The 26,561-nt window shown below is 45.1% G+C and overlaps 1 protein-coding gene across 4 annotated transcripts in view; it reads left to right on the forward strand.

Moving 5' to 3' along the window:
- Positions 1-26,561, forward strand: part of LOC135557782 (otoferlin-like) — a 124,796-nt gene that overhangs the window by 56,933 nt on the left and 41,302 nt on the right. For all 4 annotated transcript variants that reach the window (XM_064991381.1, XM_064991382.1, XM_064991383.1 and 1 more), the window contains exons 6-15: positions 12,751-12,821; positions 13,660-13,792; positions 13,940-13,994; positions 14,765-14,896; positions 16,245-16,307; positions 16,519-16,603; positions 16,710-16,869; positions 17,010-17,196; positions 17,437-17,623; positions 22,240-22,463. In XM_064991381.1, the coding sequence (XP_064847453.1) occupies positions 12,751-12,821; positions 13,660-13,792; positions 13,940-13,994; positions 14,765-14,896; positions 16,245-16,307; positions 16,519-16,603; positions 16,710-16,869; positions 17,010-17,196; positions 17,437-17,623; positions 22,240-22,463 (1,297 nt within the window). The remainder of the gene's footprint in view (positions 1-12,750; positions 12,822-13,659; positions 13,793-13,939; positions 13,995-14,764; positions 14,897-16,244; positions 16,308-16,518; positions 16,604-16,709; positions 16,870-17,009; positions 17,197-17,436; positions 17,624-22,239; positions 22,464-26,561) is intronic.

The following is a 26,561-nucleotide window of genomic DNA, read 5'->3' on the forward strand; positions in this document are numbered from 1 at the left end:
CGCCATTCAGCCAGGATCTGCCAGAACTGCCAGTCAGCCAGGATCTGCCGGAACAGCCAGTCAGCCAGGATCTGCCAGAACCGCCAGCCAGCCAGGATCTGCCATTCAGCCAGGATCCACCATTCAGCCAGGATCTGCCAGAACTGCCATTCAGCCAGGATCCACCATTCAGCCAGGATCCGCCATTCAGCCAGGATCTGCCAGAGCTGCCTGTCAGCCAGGATCCGCCATTCAGCCAGGATCTGCCAGAACTGCCAGTCAGCCAGGATCCGCCAGTCAGCCAGGATCCGCCAGTCAGCCAGGATCTTCCAGATCCGCCATTCAGCCAGGATCCGCCATTCAGCCAGGATCCGCCATTCAGCCAGGATCTGCCAGAACTGCCATTCAGCCAGGATCCGCCATTCAGCCAGGATCTGCCAGTCAGCCAGGATCCGCCAGTCAGCCAGGATCTTCCAGATCCGCCATTCAGCCAGGATCCGCCATTCAGCCAGGATCCGCCATTCAGCCAGGATCCGCCATTCAGCCAGGATCTGCCAGAACTGCCATTCAGCCAGGATCCGCCATTCAGCCAGGATCTGCCAGTCAGCCAGGTTCCGCCAGTCAGGCAGGATCCACCAGTCAGCCAGGATCTTCCAGAACCGCCAGTCAGCCAGGATCCGCCATTCAGCCAGGATCTGCCGGAACCGCCAGCCAGCCAGGATCTGCCGGAACCACCAGCCAGCCAGGATCTGCTCGATTCATCAACCTGCCTGAGCTTCCTCTCAGTCCTGAGCTTCTTCTCAGTCCTGAGCTTCCACAGTCCCGAGCTGCCCCTCAGTCCGGAGCTGCCCCTCAGTCCAGTGTGGCCCGTTGTTAGGGTTCCTAGGCCAAGGTTAGCGGCGAGGGTCGCCACTCAAGGGACGCTAAGGAGGGGACTAAGACAATTATGGAGTGGGGTCCACGTCCAGCGCCAGAGCCGCCACCGCGGACAGATGCCCACCCAGACCCTCCCCTATAGGTTTAGGTTGTGCGTTCGGAGTCCGCACCTTGGGGGGGGGGGGGGTACTGTCACGTTCTGACCATCGTTCGTATGTGTTTTCCTTGTTTTAGTGTTGGTCAGGACGTGAGCTGGGTGGGCATTCCGTGTTGTGTTTCTGGTTTGTCCATTTCTATGTTAGGCCTGATATGGTTCTCAATCAGAGGCAGGTGTTAGTCATGGTCTCTGGTTGGGAACCATATTTAGGTAGCCTGTTTTGTGTTGGGTTTTGTGGGTGATTGTTCCTGTCTTTGTGTTTGTGGCACCAGATAGGACTGGTTTGGTTTTTGCACGTTTCTTGTTTTGTAGATTGTCGTACTTTCATCTTTATTAAAGATGCACAAAACTAACCACGCTGCATTTTGGTCCGCCTCTCTTTCCCCACAAGAAAACCATTACAGTGCTTGAATTCTGTACAGAGTGTAAAGGCAAAGACGTCATGGAGGACGAGGACGCTTGTTTACAGATGTACAAGAGATTGCAATTATAAATATGGTCTATGTGGGGTTGCATCTGTCCAAGGTTGGATACGCCACGCTAGGAGATACTTCCCTCCATGTGGGGACATAGAGGTTGCCTCTGTCCAAGGTTGGATACGCCACGCTAGGAGATACTTCCCTCCATGTGGGGACATAGAGGTTGCCTCTGTCCAAGGTTGGATACGCCACGCTAGGAGATACTTCCCTCCATGTGGGGACATAGAGGTTGCCTCTGTCCAAGGTTGGATATGCCACGCTAGGAGATACTTCCCTCCAGGCGGGGACATAGAGGATACACCATGCTAGGAGATACTTCCCTCCATGTGGGGCATAGAGGATACACCATGCTAGGAGATACTTCCCTCCATGTGGGGACATAGAGGATACACCATTCTAGGAGATACTTCCCTCCATGTGGGGACATAGAGGATACGCCATGCTAGGAGATACTTCCCTACATGTGGGGACATAGAGGTTGCCTCTGTCCAAGGTTGGATACGCCACGCTAGGAGATACTTCCCTCGATGTTTGGCAAGAGAAAACGTATCTTGTGATGTGGACGAAGTATCGTGACCAGACTTAGGCCGGAGAAGAGATGAAGCGGAGCTTAGCACTGGTGACTGCCCCCCCTCCCCTACCTGTACTGCCCCCTTGGAACCCCACACACATGTGTTCTTTACTGTATTCTAAAGAATATACTTTTGGTTTACATATGTTTATGGTTTTGTTGTATGCTACTGTATACAACAGTAATGTTTGGCCTAATAAATATTTTCTGTTTCTACATTGCATTGGTGTTTACAGTGTACTTGTTACCCCTCTCAGCAGATTACTTTCACTGTAGAACATTGTATTGAAATGTAGATATAAGCCTTTGAAAGACCAAAGAGCTTTAGATTTAGAACAACAGTGTTTACATGGTATATCCAAAAATGTACTATTATGAAAGCAGTGTTTGCCATTTGATGTGAATGCTTCATTCTGACATGTGTTTATGGCATTTTGAATGCAGTGTTACATTTTGAAGGAGATGTGAGGCATTTTGCATTTTGTGTGTGCAGTTTTGGGAATTGTGTGTAGAGTTTTGAAAAAAAGGAGACAGTTTTGAAAACTTGTGTAAGCAGTTGGAAAAAACTGTAAGATGGTCAGACCATGGATAATTTAGCAATTTTAAACCCATTGAATAACATATTCATAAATGGCAAAACAGGCAGTGAAAAAAATGTATCATAAGGAATAAGGTTTTGAAGTATCTGTCCTATACCTAGGAGAAAGCTCAAGCTCAAGTTCTACTTCCAGTCAATAGACTGTTAATTAAGATGCTTTTATTGCTAGAGGAATCTAGTGTGTGGGAGATTCATTAAGATGGTTTTATTGCCTACCGTAGAATAGATCAGGGGAGAAGCAGAAGGCTAAGAGACATAATCCTAACCTTATTGAGCAGCCAGATTTGGGTCAGAGTTAATGAGAGTTGGAGCCTTGTACAGTACATATCAAACAGAAGATGAAGACTGTGTAGTTTACTGGTGCAACTTAGACCACCCTGTCTGTAATGATAGCATTACATGTGGTTTAAAGGTCATCCCAAATTACAACATTGGTACTTCTGTTCTTCTGACATTGGCATAGACAAAGGATAAGAGAGAGATGGAGTTTGTGTGTGTGGTCTTCAGGTCTGAGCTACCATGGTAAAGTGATAAGAAAAATGAGAACGGGGTTTCACTGGCCTTTTAATCGCTCTTTATCCCTTTGACTGCACACACACTCACACGCGCACGCACGCACACACACACACACACACACACACCAGTTTACAATGGCATTTGAGTCATTTAGCAGATACTCTTATCTAGAGCTACTTACAGTTAGTGCATTAATCTTAAAATAGCTAAGGAGGTAGTGTGAGGGGGGGGTGCTGTCGGATTATGTAAGATACTCTTTGTAGGGTTTCAGAAGTTTTCGGAAGATTGGCAGGGACTCTGCGGTCCTAGCTTCAGGGGGAAGCTTGTTCCACCATTGGACTGCCAGGATAGAATAGAGCTTGGACTGGGCTGAATTGGAACTGGGGTGAAGATAGGGGTGGGAGGGCCAAGAGACCAGAGGTGGCATGCTCAGGTTGGGGTGTAGGGTTTTGAGCATAGCCTGAAGGTAGGGAGGGGCAGTTCCTCTTGCAAGTGACATGGTCTTTTAGGGGATGCAAGCTTCGTCTGGAAGCCTGTGGAGTGTGCGGAGGAGCGTGGTGACATGGGAGAACTTGGGACTGTTGAGCACCAGTTGGGCTGCAGTGTTCTGCAGAAGTTGCAGGGGTTTGATAGCACAAGGCTCCCAAGTGGTGCAGTGGTCTAAGGCCCTGCATCTCAGTATAATAGGTGTCATTACAGTCCCAGGTTAGATCCAGGCTGTATCACATCCCGGATGAGATTGGGAGTCCCGTAGGGCGGTGCACAATTGGCACAGCATCGTCCGGGTTTGGCCTGGGTTAGGCTGTAATTTTAAATGAGAATTTGTTCTTAACTGACTTACCTAGGTAAACAAAGGTTTAATAAAAAGTTTAAAATATAAAAAACAGGAGCCCAGCCAACAGTGAGTTGCACTAGACCGGACAGGAGATGACAAGTGCCTGGATTAGCACCTGTGTGAGATGGGGTCTAGAATGTTGTAGAGCATGAACCTGCAGGATCGAGTCACTGCTTTGATGTTTGCAGAGAACAACAGGGTGTTGTCCAGGGTCACGCCAAGGTTCTTTGCACTCTGAGAGGGGGACAACATGGAGTTGTCAACTGTGATGGATAGGTCTTGGAGAGGGCAGGCCTCCCCGGGGGGAAGAGCAGCTCTGTCTTGTCGAGCTTGAGGTGGTGGGCCGACATCCAAGCTGAGATATCTGCCAGGCATGCAGAGATGAGCGCTTTAGCAGTGTGGAGAGCCTCCGTGACACATGCAGAGAAGAGCAGTCTCTGTTGAGTGATCCGTCTTGAAGCTTGACTGGATAGGGTCAAGAATATTCTTCTGAGACAGATAGCAAGAGAGTTGGTCAGAGACGGCACGCTCAAGTGTTTTGGAAAGAAAAGGAAGAAGAGATACCGATCAGTAGTTTTTCACATCGGAGTCAAGTGTCGGCTTCTTGAAGAGGAAACTGCATTCTGAAGTCAAAGGTGATGCAGCCAGTGATACGTTTGTGTACTGGTCCCCTCTGGGAATTGAACCCACATCACTGGAATTGCAAGTGCCATGCTCTACCAACTGAACCCCACGGGAACACAGCTCCAGGTTTTGCCCCCTTCTCTGCCACTCCAGAAGCATGTATTTCTGGTCCGTGAACTACAGTTGAAGTCGGAGGTTTACGTACACTTAGGTTGGAGTCGTTAAAACTCGTTTTTCAACCACTCCACAAATTTCTTGTTATAGTTTTGGCAAGTCGTTTAGGACATATACTTTGTGCAGGACGCAAGTCATTTTTCCAACAATTGTTTACAGACAGATTATTTCACTTATAATTCACTGTATCACAATTCCAGTGGGTCAGAAGTTTACATACACTAAGTTGACAATGCCTATAAACAGCTTGGAAAATTCCAGAAAATGATGTCATGGCTTTAGAAGCTTCTGATAGGCTAATTGACATTATTTGAGTCAATTGAAGGTGTATCTGTGGATGTATTTCAATGCCTACCTTCAAACTCAGTGCCTCTTTGCTTGACATTATGGGAAAATCAAAAGAAATCAGCCAAAATTGTAGACCTCCACAAGTCTGATTCATCCTTGGGAGCAATTTCCAAACGTCAGAAGGCACCACATTCATCTGTACAAACAATAGTACACAAGTATAAACACCATGGGACCACGCAGCCATCATACCGCTCAGGAAGGAGATGCATTCTGTCTCCTTGAGATGAACGGACTTTGGTGCGAAAAGTGCAAATCAATCTGAGAACAACAGCAAAGGACCTTGTGAAGATGCTGGAGGAAACAGGTACAAAAGTATCTATATCCACAGTAAAACGAGTCCTATATCGACATAACCTGAAAGGCCAGTCAGCAAGGAAGAAGCCACTTCTCCAAAACCGCCATAAAAAAGCCAGACTACGATTTGCAACTGCACATGGGGACAAAGATCGTACTTTTTGGAGAAATGTCCTCTGGTCTGATGAAACAAAAATAGAACTGTTTGGCCATAATGATCATCGTTTTGTTTGGAGGAAAAAGGGGGATGCTTGCAAGCCGAAGAACACCATCCCAACCATGAAGCACGGGCGTGGCAGCATCATGTTGTGGGGGTGGGTCTGATTCTTGCTGCAGTAGGGACAGGTGCACTTCACAAAATAGATAGCATCATGAGGACGGAAAATTATGTGGATATATTGAAGCAGCTCAAGACATCAGTCAGGAAGTTAAAGCTTGTTCACAAATGGGTCTTCCAAATGGACAATGATCCCAAGCATACTTCCAAAGTTGTGGCAAAATGGCTTAAGGACAACAAAGTCAAGGTATTGGAGTGGCCATCACAAAGCCCTGACCTAAATCCTATAGATCATTTGTGGGCAGAACTGAAAAGGCGTATGCGAGCAAGGCCTTCAAACCTGACGCAGTTACACCAGCTCTGTCAGGAGCTGGTCTAAACTTACATAACATGTATTCCTTCGCAAAGTGGAGGAAACCGAGGCAGGGATTATTTTGAATGTCAATTTGGTTAGGCTTTTGTTTAATTCGTTCAATCATTTTGTTAGTTTTGTGTTGGGATGTAAGCAAGCTCATTCTGTGCCAGCCTGGGGTCGTCATGCTTTCAAAGGCCACCTTTGATCATACCCACAATGCAACAGATTGGTGGCACATCAAACAGCATTGTGATGGTGTTGTGTTGTGGAGTCTTTTCATCTGTATCAGTGTATCACACGGCAGTGCCAACAAATGACAGATCTAGGAAGTATTTTATGTCGTAGACTTAAAGGTCTTTATTCATATGAGGTCTATGTGAACTTACAGTAGCACTGGTAGAATGTTCTGGAGTCTTTGATTGCTACTGTAGCAATGTGTTCTTGGTTTGAAGCTGTGTCTTGTTTGAAGTACTTATAGTCGGTTAGAGCTTTAGTTGTAGACAATAAATGCTATAGTTGTAGAGGTAACTTTAGATTGCAAGAATCTCTTACACCCCCTCAATGTTCCGTGTTGTGTTTTATGTCACTGTTTTCCCTCAAGGTCTTCTGTCTGAGTGCAGTGTTTTGTGTTTTGTAGTGTCTTGCTGTGGTGTATTGCCTGTGCATTATGTGCCATATGTTGACTGACTGAATGACCCCTCTTGACTTCCTGACTTCCTGTCCAAAGCCATGGTGTGGGAATAGATCACCACTCAATACCAGACTCTTTTGGGGTTGAGCAGAATGAACATTTTAAAACAGAGGGGTATTCAGAGAAAGCCTGTTGAAAGTTGTTAACCACCTCTGCTATTCAGCCTCTCCTCCCTCCTTCCTCCAGTGGAACAGTAGCAGAGGTGGTTAACTGCCTTGTTCAGGGGCAGAACAACAGATTTTTACCTTGTCAGCTCAGGGATTTGATCTTGCAAACTTTCGGTTATTAGTCCAACGCTCTAACCACTGGGCTACCTGCCGTCCCAATTAATAATGTTGCTCAAATAATAACCACTGCTCTGGTTCTCAGGTTTACCTGATCACTGTCCGACCGTCTGATCACGGGACACTCCTGAGAGAACACTGTGTGTGTGTGTTTGGGAGAGAGGCTATTCAGCTCTGTTCAGCAGAGCAGAGCAGAACAGAGCTTTGGGACGGTTCGTTATTGATGACCTGCAGTTCAATTATTTTTTTCTGTATTTATATTAAATTTCCCTAGTTTGATTTTCTCTTACACTGACCATTCTTTATTTTCTGCCTCTCTCTCTCTCTCTCTCTCTCTCTCAACTCTTTCTCGCCTTTCTCTCTCTCTACTTTCACTCTCTCTCTCTCCTTTCACTCTCTTTCTCTCTCTCTCTCTCTCTCTCAACTCTCTCTCTCCTTTCTCTCTCTCTACTTTCACTCTCTCTCTCTCTCTCTTTCCTTTCACTCTCTCTCTCAACTCTCTCTCCTTTCACTCTCTCTCAACTCTCTCTCTCTCTCTCTCTCAACTCTCTCTCTCCTTTCACTCACTCTCTCTCTCTCTCTCTCTCTCACTCTCACTCTCTCTCAACTCTCTCTCCTTTCACTCTCTCTCTCTCTCCTTTCACTCTCTCTCAACTCTAACTCTGTGTCAATATTGCTACAACGCTCATTATGTTTTATTGATCCTACAACCTCAAGAGTCAGATCCTAAAAGTAACAGTACTGAGACATTATCAGAGTACCAGTTAGGATTGCTGTTCATTCTCTTATTATGTACCTCAAGAGTCATGATAAAACTACAAGAGCACTCTTATTAATTATTTACCAATACTGAACACAAAATATTGCTTTGGTGAACAATGGTGACAAATCACACCATAATAATGATCAGTATTAACCGTCATGGTCGGTAGCAGAGGGCGAGTTATTGATCAATTATTGATGTTGGTTTGATGGGTTTAAGAACACATTCTCCATGCTTACTGCAAAGGGCTGTAGCCCAATGCAGCATCGAACTGTGATTCTCTCAGTTTGTACTGCTGTAGTGATCTGCTGTGGGGATTATTTGTTTGCTGAGTCTGCTATGGAAGTTCTAATTCCTGGACTATGTGGTACTGAAGCTGAAGCACTAGTGGGCTATGGTGCCATGCTGCACATACCTTAGTAGTTGATGGCTTGACAGGCTACTCTGCAACCTGATTCAAGCATACAGTTTGTGTGGTTTTGACTGGTTTGATGTGATTTGATTGGTTTGATTTGCAGTGTTTTGATGACATATTCATTTATAGTTGTTAATTGTTGGGTTTGTCTTCCCATTTCAGTTCAAAGGGAAAAGAAGGACAAGCAAACAGGTACTTTGTCCCACAGAGCTTAGCTCATTAAGACGTCATAGCACTCCCTTTAGTACTTGTTTATACTTTATAAGACATCATTCATTCCATCACCTCAGTGGATGAATTCCCCTTCTAGCAGATTCATCTACTTCTATTTGTTCAGATCGACCCTTTACTGAAGTTCAGTCACTTTTTCATTTCCACCTTGCATCACTCCATCTCTCTGCCTGCTCACTGATCTTTCATCCAGCCTCACACAGCCCCATCTCTACCCTCTCCATTAAACTAGAGACACCGGGTCACTGATTAAACAACAACAGCAAAAAGCCGAAAGCCTTCCAATCAATTTCTGTTGTCTTTCTCTCACTCAGACACGGCCTCTCTCTAAAGATAATGATGTTGGTTAGCTCCTCTCTTATTCCCCATCTGCATTCACTATGTACTTGGCACAGTAAATGTATGTAAAGGATATGAGAAGGCTGGAAAAAGAGGAACACTCAGTCGGCTCTATGCTTTTCTGTTGTAGTGTTGGGAACTTTCTTTGAGTGTCTCTTTGGTCTCTTTGTTACAGGGTGTTAAAGTGTATTGAGCCCATTTCTCTGTTAGTTTCCATCCCTGGTGACAGCTCTCTGTGGTTTACTGACAGGCAGCTTCCTGAGTCTGTCTACTCCAGTTTCATCCCCTCCATCTTGTCCCTGCTGTCTGTAATAAGGCTCTGTGATCCAAACTTACCTCTTTAGTCCTCCAAGTTCATTCAACAGTAGCGGTCTGAAAAAATTATACAAATAAAAAACTCTCTGCTCTGACAAAGTGAGAGCCCAAAATATTTCTTCAACCACCACAGTGTCAAATCAAATCACATTTTATTGTTCACATATACGTGTTTAGCAGATGTTACTGCGGGTGTAGCGAAATGCTACTGTGTAGCAAAATGCTTATGTGTTTGCGTGCATATGTGTGTGTGTATGTCTGTGCTTCAGTGTGTACTGTATTAGTACTCCAATGGATCCCTTGCCATGATTGGCTACACTCGTATTATTTGGCTGTCAGCGCTCCACCTCCTCCCTCCCCCCTGCTCCCTCCCCCCTCCTCCCTCCTCCCTGCTCCCTTCTCCCTCCTCTTTCCTCCCTGCTCCCTCCTCCCTGCTCCCTTCTCCCTCCTCTTTCCTCCCTGCTCCCTGCTCCCTCCTCTTTCCTACCTGCTCCCTCCTCCCTGCTCCCTTCTCCCTCCTCTTTCCTCCCTGCTCCCTTCTCCCTCCTTCCTGCTCCCTGCTCCCTCCTCTTTCCTCCCTGCTCCCTCCCCCTTCTCCCTGCTCCCTGCTCCCTCGCCCCTCCCCCTTCCTCCCTGCTCCCTTCTCCCTCCTCTTTCCTTCATTCTCCCTTCTCCCTCCTTCCTGCTCCTTGCTCCCTCCTCCCTCCTTCCTCCTCCCTCCTCCATGCTCCCTCCTCCCCCCTCCCTGCTCACTCCTTCCTCCTCCCTTCTCCATGCTCCCTCCTCCCTCCTTTCTCCTTCCTCCTCCATGCTCCCTCCTATCTCCTATCTCCTCCCTGCTCCCTGCTCTCTGCTCCCTCCTCCCTCCTCCCTGCTCCCTCCTCCCTGCTCCCTCCTCCCTCCTCTCTGATCCCTGCCCCCTCCACCCTGCTCCCTGCTCCCTCCTCCCTGCTCCCTGCTCCCTCCCCCTCCTCCTTGCTCCCTTCTCCCTCCTCCCTGCTCCCGTCTCCCTCCTCCCTGCTCCCTTCTCCCTTCTGCCTTCTCCCTCCTCCCTGCTCCCTCCTCCTCCCTGCTCCCTGCTCCCTCCTCCCTCCTCCCTGCTCCCTGCTCCCTGCTCCCTCCTCCCTCCCCCTTCTCCCTGCTCTCTGCTCCCTGCTCTCTCCCCCTGCTCCCTTTTCCCTCCTCCCTGTTCCCTTCTTCCTGCTCCCTCCCCCCTACTCCCTGCTCCCTGCTCCCTCCTCCCTCCTCTCTGATCCCTGCTCCCTCCACCCTGCTCCCTGCTCCCTCCACCCTGCTCCCTGCTCCCTCCTCCCTGCTCCCTGCTCCCTCCCCCCTCCTCCCTGCTCCCGTCTCCCTCCTCCGTGCTCCCTTCTCCCTTCTCCCTTCTGCCTGCTCCCTCCTCCCTCCTCCCTCCTCCCTGCTCCCTCCTCCCTCCTCCCTGCTCCCTGCTCCCTCCTCCCTCCCCCTTCTCCCTGCTCTCTGCTCCCTACTCCCTGTTCCCTGCTCTCTCCCCCTGCTCCCTTCTCCCTCCTCCCTGCTCCCTTCTTCCTGCTTCCTGCTCCCTGCTCCCTCCCCCCTACTCCCTGCTCCCTTGTCCCTCCTCCCTACTCCCTGCTCCCTTGTCCCTCCTTCCTCCTCCCTGCTCCCTTCTCTGTCCTCCCTGCTCCCTTCTCCCTTCTCCCTCCCCCTGCTCCCTTCTCCCTTCCTCCCTTCTCCCTGCTCCCTGATCCCTCCTCCCTCCTCCCTGCTCCCTCCTCTTTCCTCTTTCCTCCCTGCTCCCTCCTCCCTGCTCCCTCCTCTTTCTTCCCTGCTCCCTCCTCCCTCCTCCCTTCTCTTTCCTCGCTGCTCCCTCCTTCCTCCTCCCTCCTCCCTGCTCCCTCCTCTTTCTTCCCTGCTCCCTCCTCCCTCCTCCCTTCTCTTTCCTCGCTGCTCCCTCCTTCCTCCTCCCTCCTCCCTGCTCCCTCCTCTTTCTTCCCTGCTCCCTCCTCCCTCCTCCCTGCTCCCTTCTCTTTCCTCGCTGCTCCCTCCTTCCTCCTCCCTCCTCCCTGCTCCCTCCTCTTTCTTCCCTGCTCCCTCCTCCCTGCTCCCTTCTCTTTCCTCGCTGCTCCCTCTTTCCTCCTCCCTCCTCCATGCTCCCTCCTCCCTCCTCCCTGCTCCCTTCTCCCTCCTCCCTGCTCCCTCCTCCCCAACCCTATAGCAGCTTCTGCACTCCTGTATCTCCTCCAGCCTCAGATTCATCCTCTCACCTGCCTCTTCCTTTCCCTCCTCTGTCTCCTTTCCTCCCTGTTTACCTCTTGACCTACTTGTCAATGGAAGGAACTGCTAATATGGAATAGAGTGAATGAGTGAAGCGTATTCTGCTGAGCAGCAGGGCGAGAGGGTGCTAGTGTTGTCATCCCGAGCTGGGTTTGGACCCAGGGTATGTATGAACCACTTGAGCTGCTTAAATGTCTGTTCATCTGATTGAGGCTATAGTCAACACCTGATGATTCTATTCTTGGGTTGTTTTGAGGTGCTATTGGTTTTGTTTTGACAAATATTACAATCTAAATATTTGCATTGTTAGATGGTCAATAATAGACGGCAGGATAGTAGCACAGTTGCTAGGTGATTCGATATGCTTGTCAGTTGAACACACAGAAGCAAGACTTCCAAGGCTTTCCATTCATATTTTTTGATTGTTTAAAAAAAAATGTAAGTCTGTTCTGCCTTCCAACGTGTTTGAACTTGATTTGAAATTATTAGGAGAACTATAGCTACACCTTGAACCTGGCTTTATAGACACCAGCCTTGAGTGAACAATTGCTAAGTCTTTTGTCGTCTAAATAATTTTGCTTCTTTCTGAAGGATTTTCCATTTCCAATGTATCCTCCCAAACCTGTCATATTGAATAGGCTGTAATACGATATCTATTCTTAAAAGACCATTCCATTTGATCTCCTTCATTTTCTGGTTCTTATCAAAAGAGGGTTAGATAGATATCAGTGAATTAATGAAAGAAAAGACAGAACGCAGACATTTCACTCTGATTGACTGCTTCACTTTAGAATGCTTGAGCAGACAAATTGAAAACCTCCCTTTCATCTTCTATCTGACATGTATCCATATCCGCAGCTAATTGGACGGTCACGCACATCATTTTTAATTATTAAGGCCCTTCATTTGCCGGTCCGGCAGTGACATCACAGCCTTTGTTGTGGTGGTGATATGTGATCCTCTGTAATAACTGTGTGGTGTTATTGGACACCCCTGGTTTCTATTGTGATGGGGGTCGGGGAGTTTGGAGACTGTCTCATCAATGCGATGTTCATCTCTGCAAAATGTTTCCATCCTGATGGTGCAGTGTGTTACGTTGGTGTAGGGTTTAGTTAGTTACTGTCCGTTTTCATCATGTACTCACATGGTTCTTTGTTGAATGAGCTCCTCCTTAGATGAATATAAAGGTTAACTAAGAGAGTCAGCAAAGTCCTCCTAATGACAGCATAATGACAGCAGTTCATGAAAGTTGGGAAATTGTCTTTGCCATTAGTCCAAAAGTGGGAGCTCTTCCCAGATATTTGACCTGATTTCACTGTGTCGGATTTCAGTAGTTTCTTTCTATTTCTCCTCTTGTCTTCCTCCATCAGAGCAGGGAAAGGGGTATTCTCAGCCATGAAGCTCCACAAGACCAAGAGCTCCAGAGAGGACCACAAGAAAGGTAGGCTTTTACTAACCAGCTGATTATCCAGACCTTGATAATGAGGGTAGGCTTTTACTAATCAGCTGATTATCCAGACCTTGATAATGAGGGTAGGCTTTTACTAATCAGCTGCTCATACAGACCTTGATAATGAGGGTAGGCTTTTACTAATCAGCTGATTATCCAGACCTTGATAATGAGGGTAGGCTTTTACTAATCAGCTGCTCATACAGACCTTGAAAAAAAGGGTAGACTTTTACTTATCAGCGCCTTATCCAGACTTTGATAAGAAGGGTAGGCCTATACTAACCAGCTGTTTATCCAGACCTTGACAAAACGGGTAGGCTTTTACTAATCAGCTGTTTATCCAGACCTTGATAATGAGGGTAGGCTTTTACTAACCAGCTGATTATCCAGACCTTGATAATGAGGGTAGGCTTTTACTAATCAGCTTATTATCCAGACCTTGATAATGAGGGTAGCCTTTTTCTAACCAGCTGTTTATCCAGACCTTGATAATGAGGGTAGGCTTTTACTAATCAGCTTATTATCCAGACCTTGATAATGAGGGTAGGCTTTTACTAATCAGCTTATTATCCAGACCTTGATAATGAGGGTAGGCTTTTACTAATCAGCTGTTTATCCAGACCTTGATAATGAGGGTAGGCTTTTACTAATCAGCTTATTATCCAGACCTTGATAATGAGGGTAGGCTTTTACTAATCAGCTTATTATCCAGACCTTGTTAAGCTGAATCAGGTGTGTTAGAGCAGAGATATCCCAGTGAATCTCCCGGAGGAGGGTTGCCAACCCCTTCACATAAACTCACATGGGTTATTGTGATGGCACCCCACAGATGAGCCAGCCACCCTGGACATGGAGGATCTGGACAGGAAGGCCTTGCGTCTGGGAGGGTTTGGGGGTCTGGACCCAGACTGCATCTCCCTGGCGTCCGTCACCGCTGTCACCACCAATGTCTCCAACAAGAGGTCAGTGTACTGTGTACTTGCTCTACATCTGTTTGTGCCACGATTCATTGACCCTTTATAACACTCTTATTCGTGTTTATAACCCACACTATACCAAATTGAGTAAATAGTCAACTGCTCTGGTTTGTGTCTTCTTGACGCTCTCAGGTCAAAGCCTGATATCAAGATGGAACCTAGTTCTGGGAGGCCTGTGGATTACCAGGTGAGAGGAGGAAAGGAATTACCACGACTACAGTCACTGCTGGAAATGTATATTGTATACACTGTGGTCAAATGTAACCATGCCTGTCCAGTTTGTTTAACAACTAGCCCCTAAAGGCTGACAAGGCTTAACCCTTCCCCTGCCAGCTGTGTGTGTTTGTCTTCACTGTATCTATGCATCCTTAGCTCTATTACACAATAGCTGCTGCAGTTCGTGGAGAGAGGTTTTTTTTCTTGGGTTTTATTAGGATCCCAATTGACTGACTCCAGTAGAGATGAATGGATAGGGCATAGTGTGAAGGCTGGGTGGTTAGAACAAAAGCTAGCAGCTCATTAATGTAGCCTAACTTCAGGCTGCGGCTACTCTCCCCTGCCAGCAACAGCACACTGGCCTATATACATTCATGTACCAGTCTCTGTGACCACAAACCACAACTCTGCACACCGAGATGTTCACAGCACATACTATGTGTGCCTTGCACTGTGCTGGGCTCTTTAGTAAATGTATAAAGGTATAATTAACCTTCAGGGACAGGAGTCTTCTCTTTAGTCAAAACCTCCAGTTTGACTTTTCATCTTGATTGTCTTGCTTGGTACCCTTTTGTTATGGTGCATTTACTCACCTTTAGATGGAAGGATTTGGAGTAAAATGAATCCCGGCTAGAATATTACCTACCTGCTTATTCGCTTCTGACTCCTATAATCCTCCAACCGGGATTTCCGAAAAACCTGTTTCCTTAAGAAAATGTTCTGTATTTTGCAACGTATTAGATTAGCATCACAGTGGTCGAGGCCAGGCAGCTGGTAGGCCTAAACATGGACCCTGTGGTCTGTGTGGAGATTGGGGAAGACAAGAAGTACACCTCCATGAAGGAATCCACCAACTGCCCCTACTACAATGAGGTAAGTGCGTCTCTCTCTCTCTCTCTCTCTCTCTCTCTCTCTCTCTGTTCCTCCCTCCCCGCCTCCTCCCTCCCTCGCCTCCTCCCTCCCTCGCCTCTTCTCTCTCTCTTTCTCTCTCTCTTGCTCTTGCTTTCTCTCTCTCGCTCTTTCTCTCTCTCTCTCGCTCTCTCTCTCTCTCTATCCTGTCTCTCTCACTCTCACTCTCTCTCACTCTCACCATCTCTCTCTCTATCTTTCTTTCTCTCGCTCTCTTCTCTTTCTCTCTCTCTCTCTCTTTGTCCCTCCCTCCCTCGCCTCCTCCCTCTCTCCCTCCCTCGCCTCCTCCCTGGCTCTCTCTCCCTCGCTCTCTCTCTCTCTCACTCCCCCTCTCTCTCTCTCTCTCTCACTCCCCCTCTCTCTTTTTCTTTGTCCCTCCCTCCCTCCCTCCCTCCTCTCTCTCTCTCTCTCTCTCTCTTTCTCTCTCGCTCTTTCTTTCTCTCTCTCGCTCTTTCTCTCTCTCTCTCGCTCTCTCTCTCTCTCTATCCTGTCTCTCTCACTCTCACTCTCACTTTCTCCATCTCTCTCTCTATCTTTCTTTCTCTCACTCTCTTCTCTTTCTCTCTCTCTCTCTCTGTCCCTCCCTCCCTCCCTCCCTCGCCTCCTCCCTCTCTCCCTCCCTCGCCTCCTCCCTCGCTCTCTCTCCCTCGCTCTCTCTCTCTCTGCCCCTCTCTCTTTTTCTTTGTCCCTCCCTCCCTCCCTCGCCTCCTCTCTCTCTCTCTCTCTCTCTCTCTCTCTCCCTCCCTCCCTCCCTCCCTCTATTCTATAGTATGTGTGTAATTGAGTTGAAACAGTGAGAAGAGCAGCCAGTCACAGTCCAGAGTCTCAACACCAGGCTGGCTCTGTCCAGAGTCTCAACACCAGGCTGGCTCTGTTCAGATCAAAGCCTCTGCCTGTAAGGGCTCAGCAGGGCTCTACACATTACACTCTTATTTCATGAAAGGGAGGCTGAGCAAAACATGAAAGCATTATTCAGTCGATGCCCTGATTCAGCTAGGGTGAAAAGCATATTAATCAGTACTAATTACCCTTGTATTATATAAGATCAACCTGGACGCTACACAGAATTGATTCAACCGATGCTGAAAGTATGTTCATTTAATCATCATTGGTTGTATTCTGTAGAAACATGTCTGTTGTGTCCATGATCCGTGAATCATTATCAGGTTGATTTATTCAATTGAACCTTTGAATCCTTTGAATCTCCTGAACACAATGGAATGATCATCCCAAGGTACAACATGGGTCATTTGACAGGGAGTAAGGCTAAGGTATTTGTCACATCTCATAATGCCTTATCTTCTCCCCACAGTATTTTGTCTTTGACTTCCACGTCCCACCAGATGTCATGTTTGACAAGATCCTCAAGCTCTCAGTAAGTGGCATACATATCTTATACCCACACACAGTCACACACACACCTACTCAATCTTTCTCTTTACAGTAGCAGCCTATTATCATGAACCCAACCCTACTCCACTCAACTGCCTCCAAAACAACACCAAGATGAACAGTCTCTATGGCAGATCTAATGTAGCGCATATGTTTGCAGTATATTCTACATGTTCTCCTCTGTCTTTCACTAGGTGATCCACTCCAAGAACCTGCTGCGGAGTGGCACCTTGGTTGGCACCTTCAAGCTAGATGTTGGCACAGTCTACTCCCAGCCTGGTAAGGGTGCTGAGACTGGACCCATAATGTCTCAGAACCTCTTATAAGGATACATTATGATTCATTGTTTGAATTAATAGATGATTTGTTGACACCTGTGTCACAGAGCACCAGTTCTACCACAAGTGGGCCATGCTGTCTGACCCGGATGACATCACAGCGGGGTGCAAAGGTTACATCAAGTGTGACATCGCCGTGGTGGGGAAGGGGGACAATATCAAGACTCCCCACAAAGCCAATGAGACAGATGAAGACGACATAGAGGGGTAAGAGAATGTTTTATTGGGGCAAAATAATGTCAAAGGGTTATACAATGTTCTAGTGGTCAGATAATGTTGTAGAGTGGTCAGGTCATACAATAGAAAAGACCAGAGAATGTTATCAAGGGGTTTTTGTTGTTGTTCAGGAACCTCCTGCTTCCAGAGGGAGTTCCGTTGGAGAGGCAGTGGGCGCGGTTCTACGTGAAGATCTACCGAGCGGAGGGCCTTCCCAAGATGAACACCAGCATCATGGCCAATGTGAAGAAGGCCTTCGTAGGGGAGAACAGAGACCTGGTGGACCCCTACGTACAAGTGGTCTTCGCTGGACAGAGAGTAAGTTCACTACAGCCGCTACTCAGGAGATCAGGACACCATGAACTGAAGCCGTTTTATTGAAACTGTCTGTTTGATTTATTTGTTGGATAAACAAAAGAGACAAATAGCATTAAGTAATGGATCACAATCACATTATAAATACAGTATACGTTATTTGCAATATATACATAAAATGAAGTGTCTTAGTATAAGAATGAAATGTGTTTCAATCCAAACGTATGTTGTTGTTTCCTCCAGGGGAAGACTTCTGTCCAGAAGAGCAGTTATGAGCCCATCTGGAACGAGCAGGTGGTCTTCACTGAGATGTTTCCTCCGCTCTGCAAACGCATCAAGGTCCAGATACGAGACTCTGACAAAGTCAATGACGTTGCCATAGGAACGCACTTCATTGACCTGCGAAAGATCGCCAACGATGGTGACAAAGGTAAGGTGATATATCTACCCAGTCCATAGATCAACATTAGCCTCATATTGATAGGTCATCAGGTCAAGCCAATGTTATTGTAGCACATTAGTCATTTTGGTGCTAAGTCATTTTTACCAAGTCATTAGAGGGCTTTAATGTCTATAGAAAAGTCTTCAGCCAAAAAGTGCCAAAACAAGTACACAGGAAAGTCAGTTTGAAAACACAGTCTTACTCCACCATATTGCGCCAGAGTCGTCCTCAGTCCAGTCCAATTTTCACCTCAGGCAGATTTCCCACACGGTGAAGCTGGATAAGCGAGCTAAACACAAGAGAATATGGGCCAGTGCCTCGTTCCGCACAGCACTCCAAACATACACTCAAATGTGTGTAGAAAACGTTCTCTCTATCTGGCTGTGTTTTAAAACTACCACTGGACTGGATTAAAAATAATCAGAAATGTCAAAAAGGATAACTGTGCAAACAATGCTAAGCAAAACACTCCACCTAACTTTTCATGTGTCGCCAACATGCCACTGAGCACAGTAGTCCAACTGGCCCCCTAGGCCGGGTAAACAAAACAGAAACAATTATTTTATTGAATGCCAGGAAATCCACAACACAACACTAAACAATACAATAATTGCACTATAACGGTGACAAGTGGTGCCCACAAACTAAAAAAAAAGATATATTTAACCTTTATTTAATTGGCAAGTCAGTTAAGAACAAATTCTTACTTACAATGACGGCCTACCAAATGGCAAAAGGCCTTCTGCGGGAACGGGGACTGGGAAAATAAAGCAGTTCCAACAGCAGAGTCTCAACAGCAGTCCCAACACCTTACCACTGCTACACCTGGCTTTCACCTGGCAGTGAAACAGTTCATTCAGCCTCATTTACTGCCTTTTAATAAAACAAAGCTGATATGGCTGACTTGCTTAAACAAATGTGGTTTCTACTGACAATTGAGATGTACAAACTATGGCGTAAGGGGACGACGAGCGGATAAGAGGCAATCCGTAATTCCGATGAGAACATTAATCAACGAGCTAGGATGGACGTGGTCAATAGAAGGTCGTTCAGCACTTTTGAAATGTACAGCGACAGAATTCAGAACATGTGCCGTTCTTACAGTTTTCTCCCTGTACACCAAGTCAGAACCTTGGATAAATAAAGGGGGAATATAAGCAGACAATGAAAGCTCTTACAATATTCAATGATGACATTTCTCTAAAACAGGCTATAGGCTACCTGCATCAAATCAGAACAGAAGGCGAAATTATAAGGGGAAAAGGGAACGAATTATTAGGGTGATGCACATGGGCTACTAACAACTTACGACACAACATACACTTAGTATTACTTTCTTAGCTACAGTATATATACACTACCGTTCAAAAGTTTGGTGTCACTTAGAAATGTCCTTGTTTTTTTTAAGAAAACCATATTTTTCATCCATTAAAATAACATCAAATTGATCAGAAATACAGTGTAGACATTGTTAATGTTGTAAATGACTATTGTAGCTGGAAGCGGGAGATTAAAAAAAAATGAATATCTACATAGGCGTACAGAGGCCCATTATCAGCAACCATCACTTCTGTGTTCCATTGACATTTAGTGTTAGCTAATCCAAGTTTTTCCTTTTAAAAGGCTAATTGATCATTAGTAAATCCTTTTGCTGAAAACTGTTGTTCTGATTAAAGAAGCAATAAAACTCGCCTTCTTTAGACTAGTTGAGTATCTGGAGCATCAGCAATTGTGGGTTCGATTACAGGCTCAAAATGGTCAGAAACAAAGACCTTTCTTCTGAAACTAGTCAGTCGATTCTTGCTCTGAGAAATGAAGGGTATTCCATTCCAGAAATGCCCAAGAAACTGAAGATCTTGTACAACGCTGTGTACTACTCCCTTCACAGAACAGAGCAAACTGGCACTAAACAGAATAGAAAGAGGAGTGGGAGGCCCCGGTGCACAACTGAGCAAGAGGACAAGTACATTAGAGGGTCTAGTTTGAGAAACAGACGCCTCACAAGTCCTGGAACTGGCAGCTTCATTAAATAGTACCTGCAAAACACCAGTCTCAACTTCAACAGTGAAGAGGCGACTCTGGGATTCTAGCCTTCTAGGCAGAGTTCCTCTGTCCAGTCTCAACTTCAACAGTGAAGAGGCGACTCTGGGATTCTGGCCTTCTAGGCAGAGTTCCTCTGTCCAGTCTCAATGTCAACAGTGAAGAGGCGACTCTGGGACTCTGGCCTTCTAGGCAGAGTTCCTCTGTCCAGTGTCTTTGGCCCATCTTAATCTTTTCTTTTTATTGGCCATTCTGAGATACAGCTTTTTCTTTGCAACACTGCCTAGAAGACCAGCATCCCGGAGTTGCCTCTTCACTGTTGACGTTGAGACTGGTGTTTCCAACTACAATAGTCATTTACAACATTAACAATGGCTACACTTTATTTCTGATCAATTTGATGTTATTTTAATGTGCTTTTTTTAATGTGCTTTTTTTTCAAAACAAGGACAATTCTAAGTGACCCCAAACTTTTGAACAGTAGTGTATATGTCTCTGTCATATGACATAATTTAAGCAGCAGCATACATTACATTTTTGGACTCACCTTGTTGTGCTGTGCTCACTTGAACAGGAAGGTCCTTCGTGGGAAAATCTTGTCATGAAACTTTGTCATCAAAGTCTGGCATTCTCTGGATTTATGGTGCTTTCAAGACAACTGGGAACTGATTAAAAACAAGGTCGAATCATGATGACGTCAGTGATCTTCAGGTCAGAGCTCTAGAGCAGGGGTGGGCAATTCCAGTCCTTGAGGGCCTGATTGGTGTCACAGTTTTTTCCCAGCCCCAGCTAACACACCTGACTCCAATAGTCACCTAATCATGAGCTTCAGTTTAGAATGCAATTTGATTAATCAGCTGTGTTTGCTAGTGATGGAGAAAAAGTGTGACACCAATCAGGCCCTCGAGGACTGGAGTTGCGCACCCCTGCTCTAGATAGAGGTCTTGAACTCACTGAAGTCTGAGATTTCCCAGTTCTGGGTTTCCAGTTGTTTTGAGTGCAGGAGAAGTCATGCTGGATTGACAGCATGACCAATGTTGAATGTTTATTCTTTTAAGTTGTATGTATAATTTCTTCGTTAATTCTCTTCATATGACAAGGAACAAAACTGATTTGCCAGTAGATTGTCGACATGATTAATGATGACTTCTAGCTTGGTAGCTAAGATTTTGAAAGTATGATGTTGACATGATCAGCACAATCAAAGCTACGGTAGGTATAATGTGATTGACGTAATTTTATCTGTAGCCAATGTCCTTGAGCCATATTTCCCAGCAAATCATATCCGGTGACCTGAGAGGACAGAACTGCTGCTCCCGTCAGTACACCATGCAGCTCCTCCTTACCACATCATATTCCCCAGCAAATCATATCCTTTGCAAACAAACATGTGCCTAAATGCTTTGCAGTTGGAAAACAGCAGTAACCTGGGGACAAATGCCCTCACCGGGTGACTCACATATCCCATGTTGACATGAATAGGGAGAGACTCATTGAAAAACAGCAACACAGATATACTCTCTATCTTCTTCGAGTCCCAACTACTCGAGGAATTTTCATCCTGATCTTCTCAGCTACGACTTCCACAGACTTGAGAAATCATGCCCTTGATTGGTGCCCTGCTCCGAAATTCGAAAACAGTCCTTGATTGTTGATTCTGGTAAGGCGCAACGCACACTCCCTTTGTTCCTGCCCGACACACACAAAAATCTACAAAATTCCACTTCTGGTCACCCTCATAGATTCGGCAGTACACAACACTTTATCTGGGCAACATCAAACAGATCTCCCAGGTACATCTTCTTATCCTCAAACCGCCCTCCTACTACAAACTGTGAAGTAGTTGCGCCATAAGCATTAGGCTTACTAGACAGCAGTTTAACTGTCATTTTAGCTCTCTTTACCCTTCCTTCAGCGACTGTAGTCCATGCAGTATTCTCATCACCTTCATTTTCATTTTAACCATCAGATTCAAACTCGGTATACGCTTCCGCCATTCTCTGAGCATTTCAACTGCCAGTCACGTTCACCTTGCTACATTGCACTTCACTTCTGCTTATATCCTGAGTGAACCAAAGGTGGACAACCCTGCCCCAACCCCATTGATCCATGCGGGCCGCGCCCACATTTCCGATTTGTGCAGGCTCTTGTTCATCAGGGTCAATAATCCAGTGGGAAGCCCAGGTGGTAAGTTCAGAGGTCGTCACCTGCGTGGGAGTATCACAACAAAGAAGCATGCAAAAATACAAACTTGATAAAACACTCAAATAGTTTAAAACACACGTAAGGAATAAATAGTTTCCAGGAAGGTAAGTCTTTCAATTCCACTGCAAATCATAATGTCTTCATGCAAAAAAACGAAGTTATCATGTACCTAGTTCACAGAAAAAGTAAGAAAAAGTAAAATAGTTACCATGCAACATTCCTCAGTTGCAGCATCATGACACTCCTGCACCACAGCACACAGGCAATTGCCTTTTTCAGGACTCTGTCTTTCGATCAATTCACCTGTCATCCTCCACCCCCCTTCCTCTCCTCGTTCACCGCGTCCTCTCCTCCCCCAGGGTTCCTCCCCACCATGGGCCCAGCCTGGGTCAACATGTATGGCTCAACCCGCCACTACACTCTGATTGATGAGCACCAGGACCTGAATGAGGGGCTGGGGGAAGGTGTGTCCTTCAGGGCCCGCCTCCTCATCTCTGTTGCCGTTGAGATCCTGGACACCACCTCCACTGAGATTGTGAGCTCCACCGAGGTGCAGGTAGAGCCTGTCTCCAACATCTCAGAGGTGAGTGCTCATTGGATGGTGACTGTTCATTGGTTGCCAAGTATTTCTGAGGTGAGTGTCGTTGGCTGACCCTTTCAGAAAGGAGTGTCCATTAGTTGGCTGTCATTGAGAGACACTTCACACTCCTATGTTCTAACTTGAAATTGTATTGATCTTACATTTAGTATTTGGTATTTTATTTGGATCCCCATTAGCTGTTGAGAAAGCAGCAGCTACTCTTCCTGGGGTCCAACAGAAAACATGGAACATGACATAACACATAACATTAGTAGAGAAGAACAGCTCACGGACATAACTACGTACATTTTAAAACTACACACATAGCATACATATCAGGGCTCCCGAGTGGCGCAGTCTAAAAATCGAATCAAATCAAAATGCATTTGTCACATGCGTCGAATACAACAAGTGTAGACTTTACCGTGAAATGCTTACTTACAAGCCCTTAACCAACAGTGCAGTTCCAGAAGAGTTAAGAAAATATTTACCAAATAGAATAAAGTGAAAAAGAATAATAAAAAGTAACACAATAAGAATAACAATAAGAGGCTATATACAAGAGGTACCGGTACCGAGCCAGCGTGCAGTGGTACAGGTTAGTTCAGGTAATTTATACACGGAGGTAGGGGTGAAGTGACTATTGTTGTGGAAATTCAGTACTGAGAGAGACTTGGTCATTTCTACAAACAATCATCTTTATTTAATATTGATGAATTATTGCAATAATGAAACCGTCAGCCCACCAGTCTTGTTCTGACTGTTAGGCTGAGAGCGTAACTGAAAATGAAAAAAAAGAAAGATATTATATAGGACATAAAAGTGCTTAGTCACAATGGTTCCATCTCCCATAAGCCACCTTAGGTATCTACACAGGATGGTGTTTTACCCCCATCCTGGCTTAGTTTCCCAGATTTTTTTGCATTTGTATCTATCCGTTATTTTACATTTACCAGGTAAATTGACCGTGATGGTTTTTGGGCCAGATTGGGAATTTAGCCAGGACACCGGGGTTAACACCCCTACTCTTACAATAAGTGCCATGGGATCTTTAATGACCTCAGAGAGTCAAGACACCCGTTTGACATACCATCCAAAAGGTCTCCCATCCAGGAACTGACCAGGACCAACCTGCTTAGCTTCAGAAGCAAGCCAGCAGTGGTATGCAGGGTGGTATGCTGCTGGTAGATGCCAGTAAGATGAGACAATGAGGCATTATTCTAAACCCTTCCAGGCTCTCTCTATCTCGAGTCACACACACAACATCTTGTCTTTGAAATACCAGCTTTTTATTTTTTGGCACCAACATCAATCAATTGTCAGCTTCAAGCTCTCTCTAGTAGAACCCATGTCCTCACCACCCAGACTAGCTGCAGGGTGCTAGAGTGGAGACCATAAAGCACAGCACAAGCAGAACAGAAATATCTTACTGTTTGTTAAGTAAATCATTGTTACATATCCAACAAATAAGGTGAATACAATATTTTTCTATCACATTCCCCTCTCAAGAAGCTAAGCTTCTCCTGGAATAATCTAAGGGTACAAGCATTGCATGATTTTTGTTAAACATAAATGTAAACAAACAAAGTACATATTTCTGGTGCCTGACATCTCATCTCATGGTAAACAACCTTTGCTGAGTTTTAGACCTTTCTTATCTAAACAAGGTCAATCTGGAACAGAAAATGAAACATAAAAAATAAAATCACACACAGGCTTCATTACAGCAAATAGGACAGTCATCAATCACACTGGCATCATACACAAAGGTAGGGGCCAGCATGATAAAAATGTCCAACCCGTTCAGAACCATTCCTCCACCAGTGACAGACACCCCTCTCTGGGCACCTTGTACACTCAGTGTGGGCTCCACATCTGAGTCCTTATGCTCAGGATTGGGGTCATCATCAGAGATGTAGTCAGGAATAGGGAATAGGTAAGGGAAATCATTCAGTTCCCAAATGATAATCAAATCCCAATTAATTATCCAACCGAAATTTAGGACGACATTGCTCAGTGATTCACATTGGATATATCACTCAAAATGAAAACCCTCAACTTAACATACATCAATACTGGCAGAATGTACATTTATATTAACCATACAAATATATTCATCTCATAATTCTAGTACTAAGTTCCTCATCAGGGCTATAATTGCATATCAGTATCTCAATGCATTCTTAGCCTAAATCACTATACATTTAGCAGTGTAAAAATCTAAATCAATTACAGGTACAGTTGACCAACCCCCTCAATCTTCTGGCATTTCTTAATTTTTCTTCTTCAGATAGGTTCAAAGTGGATGGCCCATGATAATGTCCCAATTTCAACGTCTCACCTGAAGCCCACCACAACTCATTATGTCTTGTCCATTTGCCAACCAGTATACCAGCAAAATGAGAGAAGTTTTGGAAAAGATCTCTCTCCATGCACACTCCACGAGGACTTCTTTTTCACTCCCGAGAGAAAAACATTTGATAACTTCAACTGGATGCTGTACAGTGTTTGCTGGCTCAGACTCAGGTCTCTGGATATAAGTGGTGCAGGACAGGGCCGTAGTGAATGGCATTTCTTCAGCTGGTTGGTCAAATTGGTCAAATTATCCCTCTTATGCATCTAGATACCATCTCCACCATAACTTCAAGAAAGGACAGATCAGAATAATAATTCAGTTCAGCATTTTTCTGATTCAGGAAATCCAGACAAGCATTTCAAGAAATCCAAACAGATGATCTACTGTATGACAAATGATTACTACTACCAATATTCTTAAAGCAAATCTCTAAAACATATTTCAAATAAAAAAAATCACATTCTGTTGAAACAATGTTTCAAATGAGCTTATGCTCCCATATCACACTGTCAACCTCATCGCAGTAATAGGATCAGTCAGGAAGTTATGCTGATCATCAGCAGACCCAATCTGGTGAGATTTATCAAACCAAAACAGAACAAACAATGCAGCAATACATACCTTCATACATCACTCAATACATCCCTATCACTCAAGGTGTGTAAACTTCAGTCCCCCCCAAAAACAACAACACTACAAATCAATTTAAATTATTACCCTTAATAACAAACAAAAAAGCAGTTGTACCTGTAGTAGTATAAATAGACTAGAGACAGGTCTATCCTTCTCATGGTCCTATTAGTTATAAAACCTCTCCGTGATTATCAGTATTATAAATTACCTTCAAATCAGTATTAAATATGACCTTTAAATCATCATCCAATGCCTCTCGGCATTCCAGTGAGGGCGGTCAAACCACACTAGGAGGTCAGGACAGAGGTCAGAGGTCATTCAAACCCTTCAGATAAGTCCAGATAATAAGTCCATTGTACTCCCTCAAATCATTAATTGTTTGTTTTAATCTACCCCAATGTTTATGTTAATTTAGCATGTGCTACCTTTAGACACAATTCACTCCCATATCGTATTATAAACTCAGCAACAAAAAAAATGTCCTCTCACTGTCAACTGCGTTTATTTTCAGAAAACTTAACATGTGTAAATATTTGTATGAACATAACAAGATTCAACAACTGAGACATAAACTGAACAAGTTCCACAGACTTGTGACTAACAGAAATTGAACAATGTGTCCATGTCCATGAACAAAGGCAGTGAAATTGCATGGCGCCAAATTCAAAACAACAGAGATCTCATAATTAAAATTCCTCAACCATACAAGTATTTTACACCATTTTAAAGATACACTTCTCGTTAATTCAACCACAGTTGCCGATTTCAAAAAGGCTTAACGATTTCAAAAAGGCAGAACATGTTAGGTCAGCAACTAATCACAAAAGCATTCAGTCATTTTCCAGCCAAAGAGAGGTGTCACAAAAAGCAGAAATATAGATACAATTAATCACTAACCTTTGACGATCTTCATCAGATGACACTCCCAGGACTCAATGTTACACAATACATGTATGTTTTGTTCGATCAAGTTCATATTTATATCCAAAAACTTCAGTTTACATTGGCGCCATGTTCAGAAATTCTTCCAAAAAATCAGGAGAAATTGCAGAGAGCCACATCAAATAACAGAAATACTCATCATAAACTTTGATCAAAGATACATGTTTTAC

Source organism: Oncorhynchus masou, chromosome 16 (genome assembly GCF_036934945.1).
Source record: "Oncorhynchus masou masou isolate Uvic2021 chromosome 16, UVic_Omas_1.1, whole genome shotgun sequence".
NCBI classification, from domain to species: Eukaryota; Metazoa; Chordata; class Actinopteri; order Salmoniformes; family Salmonidae; genus Oncorhynchus; species Oncorhynchus masou.